This window comes from Grampus griseus (genome assembly GCF_964374135.1).
Source record: "Grampus griseus genome assembly, chromosome: 9".
In the NCBI taxonomy this organism is placed as follows: Eukaryota; Metazoa; Chordata; class Mammalia; order Artiodactyla; family Delphinidae; genus Grampus; species Grampus griseus.
Window position 1 is genome coordinate 96,874,184 of NC_139003.1, and position 6,653 is coordinate 96,880,836.

At 60.7% G+C, this 6,653-nt stretch overlaps 1 protein-coding gene across 1 annotated transcript in view; it reads left to right on the forward strand.

The window, feature by feature from the left end:
* The window catches only part of ADCY1 (adenylate cyclase 1), a gene marked incomplete at both ends in the record, with an annotated part of 117,369 nt that extends 110,965 nt beyond the window's left edge, over positions 1–6,404 (forward strand). Inside the window, 2 exons of the mRNA XM_082661602.1 lie at positions 1,150–1,274; positions 6,066–6,404. Of these exons, the coding sequence (XP_082517728.1) occupies positions 1,150–1,274; positions 6,066–6,404 (464 nt within the window). The remainder of the gene's footprint in view (positions 1–1,149; positions 1,275–6,065) is intronic.
* Between the last annotated feature and the right edge of the window lie 249 nt (positions 6,405–6,653).

Sequence of the window (6,653 nt, forward strand, 5' to 3'; positions counted from 1 at the left end):
ATATAGTTAAACAGGATATTTGTGGCTGTTTTACAGTTCAAATGTCTAGTGGCCTTAAAGAACAGCACTTAGAGCTGGGCTTGGGCACGAGGGGTGGTAGCCTCCAGAGTGGGTAGAGTTCTGATGTGCTTAAACACGGTGCTGACTTAGCCCTGGTGCCCGGCCCGAGGGACGTGCTGGAGGTAGGGCCAGAGCACCCTCTGCGCCTCACCCCCGGGGTCCAGTTCTCCTCTGGGGCCGCGGGCTTGGATTAATAGACGTAAGGGTCCATCAGGGAAATTCTGTTTCTTACTCTCCTACTGAGGACCCATAGGCCCGTCGCACCTCTGTGCCCGGATGGCCGGTCACACAGGAGGCTGCATCCTGGCTCAGTCTCGTCCACATGGACTGGGGCAGCCGGGGTGGTAGAAGGGGTTCCCCAGGTCCCACCAGCCATCTGGAAGTGGCCCCTTTGGGGCTCCTTCCTGGGCTCCCACATCCACCTAGCCTGAGGCTCCCAGCTCAGCCCGTCCAGTTCCACCCCTGCCTCCTCCCAGAGATGCTAGCACCCACTGCCCCGGCTTTGGGGAGTTGACTAGGCCAGCGTCTGAAATGGTATTAACGCGCTTGGCTAAGCTCAGGAAACTCGACGCAGAGTACTGAGTCAGAAGGTGTGCTGTGGTGTCAGCCCAGACCTGGCTGCAGGGGCGACTGGGGCTCCTTGGGCCTGTGTCACTGTCCAGGCCAGTTGGACCCTGTGCCACATAAAGACAAGGGCGCCCTGAAAATACGTAGTTCTGGGCCCGACACCCAGAGGAGCTGAGGGGATCCCTCATCCAGGGGACCCGTCGAGCCACTGTCCTTTCTGGGAGAGGGAGCTGGGGGCGGAGGGACATGCTGTGGCCCACAGCCTGAACGGTCAGCCTTCCGATCCGCAAGCCTCGGCACGGGGTCGCCGTTCCAGGAAACGGGACTTTTTCCCAGATCAGGGCTGCTCCCTGACGGTGTGGCATGCAAGCAGAGCCCGGGAGCTGCCTCTCGGCGATGCTCTGGGGTCCCTGCTCTGGGGAGGGGCGTTGCACTGTGTGACCCCAGGAATCCGTGACCTCCCACGGGGCTGCTCCTCCCTTCGGAGGCTTCCCCACTGACGCCCCGCGCGACTGTTTCCAGGCATCAATGTTGGCCCCGTGGTGGCTGGAGTGATCGGGGCTCGCAGGCCGCAGTACGACATCTGGGGAAATACGGTCAACGTGGCCAGTCGGATGGACAGCACCGGCGTCCAGGGCAGAATCCAGGTCAGTTCACTCGGAAGCCCCCGAGGCACAGGGGCCCATCCTGCCGGCGGGAGGCTGAGGTGGAAGGGGTGAGGGTCGGGCGGGGGCGGCCGCCCAGCCCCGCAGCCTGCGTCCTCCCGTCCTGGTCTGCCTCTTCTGGGGAGGGACACGGAGCCGCGAGGCTCAGTGTGTCTGCAGCCTTGGAGGTTGGCCTCTGTGTGGCCAGGCGCAGAGATGGGGATGGCGAGTGATGGCTCCCGAGAAGGGAAGGGGCTGCCTCACCGTTTGAAGGGCAGGTGCTGTGGGGCCCCCTGACCTGAGAACCTGCGGGCGCTCACTTGGGATGCGAAGCAGGTGCTCTGGCACTGGCTGGCACTGAAGGTGTAAGAGACGGTGGCCCCTGCGCTTCGTGGTATGTGGCCGTGCGGTTCCGCTCTCGGGATTTCCCTTGGAACAAACATGCAAGCGTGGGTCACACGGAGGGAAGGAGCCTGTCCCCCGTGTGTGGCTTCGGTTGGCCTCTGGGGGCCCGGATGGATGGGGCAGAGAACGCAGCGCTGGGTGACTAGGGCCACTGCCCTCCTGCTGTGGCCTGGCCTTGAGGTAGCCACCAGCTGGCAGCCAGTTAGCACTGGTCCTTTACTTGATCACAAAGTCTCAGTCCTCCGTAGACCCTGCGAGACACGTGCATTCACCCCAGGTTTTGAGAGAGGCACTGGGGTGCGGCCTCTGCAGGATGCGGTTCCAATGAGAAGGTTGCCCACCTGGGGCCCTCTCGTGTCATACCTGTTCAGTTCCTGGGGCCCCCGCCTGCATTCATCGGGTGCTAACCCTCGGACAGGTACTTTGGTGGGTCCCTTGGGTCCGTCAGCTTAAAAGACAGGCACCAAAATCTTCCTGGGGCTCTCCTGCTCGGAACACAGGCGGGATCTGCGTGCAGCCTCTCTGCACCTCTGCATTCTTTCTCTTCAACTTTTCTCGCGGTGGTGGAATACACATGTCGGAAAGCGGACCGTCTTAGCTGTTGTTAAGTGCACAGCTCAGGGGCGTTAAGCGCGTCCACGGTGTCGTACTGCCGTCCATCCCAGGACACCGTGTTCCTTTTCTAAGAGGATCTTTCATCTATGTTTCTCACAGTCTTCCCCAGGAGCTGGTCATGCCCCAGGGGACACCTGGCGGGAGCCCCCTCCACCCTCCAGCCTGGCTTCTGTCCAGTGCCAACATCACATCTCTAAGTTTGTAACATCTGATCTGCGTCGGCCACCCCTCTGCTCAGAACTGTCCCTGCTCCCTCCGGCCTCCTGTGAGGGCTGTTTGCCATGGCAGGGACTCCGGCACGCCATCCAGCCTCTGCCGGCTGCTGGGCTGCCCGGCGATACCTGTGTCTGGACTCCCGCAGGGCAAAGTCCCTCGGCCCGGACCTCCTGGAGGTCCGCATCGCAGGAGGTCTTAGCAGACCAGGCCCCTCCCCTCCCGCCCTTAGGCTCGGGTGGCAGCACCCCATGCACTTGGGACAGGGCAGGACAAAAGCAGGGCTCTGGTGACATTTGTCAACCTGGGTAAGACCTGCAGTCCCTCCATCTGGCGGCCCACGTGACCTGGCCTGGCTGCTTGGCCACCCCCTTGGCCGAAGGCTCTTTCCCTCCAGCCCATCGTGCTTGTCATCCCAGTTTAAAGGGAGAAACACTTATGCTCCACTGTTGTATGGTTCTCGTAGGTGTTCTTGGTCACAGCCCAGGAGAGATCCCTTCCCTTTGCCAGCCCAGGTTAAACCTTTGGTTCTTTTAAAGAAGTGAACAAGAGACTCACATATTAATGATGAAGGTTTGCAAAGAGGTGTCTTAACTTTTTCCTGAGGATAATATCTAATCAGATATCACCTGCCCAAATGCTCATTCCTTAGTCCTCAGCTGGGAGCTTTCTTTCTTCTGTGTCAAAATTCCTAAAAAGGAGACCCCTCCTCACGCCTGCTGTCCCAGGAGAGGCAGACAAGGGGGTTCTGAGCAGACTAAAGTCCCCGGGGCATCCCAGGGCTCCGTTTTCCAAGGAGTACGGCAGCCAAGAGAAGGTTGACTGTGACGATACCCAGGTTCCACCTTGGCCATCAACTTGAGGACCAAGCAGGTGCTTCCCGGGAAGTGTCTCCGTGGGAGCCCAGCACCCTCTCTCAGGCAGAGCGAGGTCGGTGTGGTTGCAGGGTGGGTGTGGTTGCAGGGTGGGTGTGGTTGCAGGGTGGGTGTGGTTGCAGGGTGGGTCCCCCCCACTGCTGGCCGGGCCTCACAGGGAGCTCTAGAGAGAGTTCCCAGCCCACCTCTTCAGAGACACAGGGATTCTCATGCAGGTGGCTGAGAATCAGACTTCACAGGGGACTCCCTCTCGGCCTCTTGGGGACCTCGTGTCTCTGAGCCCCTGACCTGGACCCTTTCTGGGCCCCCCACGGTGACGTCATACACAACCCCGATTCACAGCCTGGGACTTCCTGGCTAGAATGTCAAGGCTGAGAGATGCACAGGGGCGGCATGCAGCCCGAGCTCCCAAGCGGCCCGGAAGGACGCCCAGGCCCGAGCCCACCTGCCTTCAGACCTCGGCTTTACTGCACGTGCTGGTGGGTCATCTTCACCTCCAGCATTACCTTGTGCGATGATCTGAATATTTTGTTACCTCTCATTCTTCGTAAGACAAGAGAATACAGTGAGAGGAAAGAGCTCACGTAAGGATAAGACTCAGAGATTTTTGTTAATGTGTATTTTGGGCCTTAAGCTGGACGTCAGGGTTCTAGGAAGGCCAGATGAACAGATGAATTGTGGGTTGGTTCAATCGTGAAAGGAAGGAGCACGATAGAGCCTTTGATCGCAACAGCAGGCCTCTGAGATCACCTTGCATCTCAGAGGCCACATCTGAGTGGTGACCTTTGTGACAGTGGCACCTCCCCTGTGTCACCGGCCAGCCTGTGACTCAATTCCATGAAGGACTCTGGGGTGCGCTGAGCCCTGCTGGGGACCTGAGTGAGGCCGTGTGGCTCTGGCCCTTGTGTGGCCTTGGATCGAGGTCTTTGGCAGCACTCTGGGGAGTTTCAGCACTCCCCACTTTTTCTTGACCGTCCAAGTTTTTGTGAATGTCATAGTCATCATCAAGTTGACCAAGGGACTCTTCTTGTAAGTGGACGACATGCTTCTCCTTTACGAGGTCTGGGAGGGACCACCTGACCTGCTCCCAAGGCCGAGAGATGCAGCCAACCTGGTGAGGGTCTAGGCCTCAGGCACCCACCTGCCGTTCTCCATCCCGGTGGGTGGGCGGCGGCAGCCCTGGTGAGGGGCCGCGGAACTTTCTCCAGAACACCAAGCAGCCCCCTGCCCCCCGCGCGAGCACCAGCCAGTGCCTTGCTGATGAAAATCCACAGAAACTGGCGGAGTTAATTAATTAAGGGGAACGATACATCCTTGGCCACTTGTTGTGGGTTGAGCATACTCTGTTCCATGCCCTCTGTCTACACTGGATCAGCCAGTTTTGCTTGTTTGTGCCATGAGGGGAGCTGAGGGACCCCCTCCCAGCACTTGCAGATCCATTGGCAGATTTCACTGTCCCGGGAGCTGTGCAGGTTGTGATGTTCCGTGGTCATTCTTGTTTCCTGAACTGCGGGCAGGTTTCTGGCGGGCCTTGGTTACCTCCCTCCCTCCCTTCCTTCCATTGGTCCCTTTATTCTTTCATTCAGTGAGCACTTATGAACACCAGGAGCCTTGGTAAGTTGTGCTGAGACAGACCTTTACCGTCGCACGCGAGAAGCAGGCTGACGGTTAGCGAGGGTGAGAGCCGCGTTGGGGGGAGGGGGTGGGTTCAGGGTTCCAGCGAAGCCGGCGGGGAAGAGAGCAGCCCCTCTGCCCAGCTCTGCTGGGGACTGACACCCTGGGGATGCGAGACCCTGGCCTCAGGGTGGGCTGAGTCGTTTTAAATAAAGACGCCAGAGGTGGGTGACTACATGGGGTGGGGGAGGGGGGATTTTCAGAGCAGCAGCTGGGAGTCGGGGTGACGGGGAGAGAGGTGGTCTCCGCCTTCAGTGTCAAGTGAGGAGAATCCAAATGATCGTGTCCTCTTCTGTGTACAGAACCTTATTAGAAAGTGCTTTCTTGCCCTTTACCTTTTTCATAACTCTGTGAGGCAGGAATTCTTTTGGCTAAACCCTTGCCCGGGACCTGAGCATCAGGAAAGTTAAGTCACACCCCTGTTGTCCCTGGGAGAACGTGCCCTCTGCCCTCTCGTGCTGGTGGCCCACAGAGGCCCCAGGGGTCCCTGGCAGGTTGGTGTGAGCCCACCGGGGCCCTGAGGGTTCCGTGCCAGCCACGGGGATGGGAGGCGGTGCTGTCCCCTTCCAGCTGAGCTGCTACCTGCCAGTCCCAGACCCTCGAAGACGTGTGGGGTTACCGCGTCCCGAGGGCCCTGGCGGCACAGCCGGAGCCCTGTGTCCAGGCATCTGGTTAGGGCTTGGGGTGATCACGGAGCTCACACCGCAGCCCCTAGGACCGGGTCCGTGTGGGCCCTGTCCAGCCCGCCCACCCACTCTGGGCACCCCCCATGGCGAACGCTGTCCTCTCCTGCTTGTCTAGGGCCCCGTTGAGGCCCCTCTGAGTCCCCTGCTTTCTCTGCAGGATCACGTCCTTCTCGCCGAGTGACCATAGGAGGGGCACAGGACCCGACTTGCCAGCCGACCTGGGGAAGCCAGAGGCCGGGCGATCGGGTGATCAGTGCAGGTCGGGGAGGGACCCTCTCGTGGGCTCCCCGTTGACCAAGAGTGACGCCCTCCTTTCTCCGCTGTAGGTCACGGAGGAAGTGCACAGGCTGCTGCGGCGGGGCTGCTACCGCTTCGTGTGCCGAGGCAAAGTCAGCGTCAAGGGCAAGGGCGAGATGCTGACATACTTCCTGGAAGGCAGGACCGACGGAAACGGCTCCCAAAACAGGTCCGTGAACTCAGAGCGGAAAATGTGTCCTTACGGGAGAGCCGGCCTCCAGACCAGACTGGCCACGGGCCACCCCCCGGTGCCCCCTGCGGCCGGCCTCCCAGTCAGAGCCGGGCCGGGGGCTCTGCAGGGCTCGGGGCTTGCCCCCTGCCCCCCAGGCCACCACCTGCCCCCCGGAGCAGCTGGGAAGGAGGCTTAGCGGAGCCCAGGCGGGCCGCTGGGGGCACAGCGCACAAATGCTCGGGGCGTTGGTGGCCTCGGGGCTCCCGCAGGGACCAGCCCGGCCAGCAGAGCAGGGCCGGGAACCAGTGGCCGGGCTGGGGAAGGGGGACTGTCCAGGCATGACCAGAAGCAGCTGGGCAATGACTCGGGTGAGGGGAGAACCCAGACTGCGCAGACGCCGAGGCTTTAGCAGTGTCTTTGTTTGCTCCGTCCTCTTCTCGGTGGC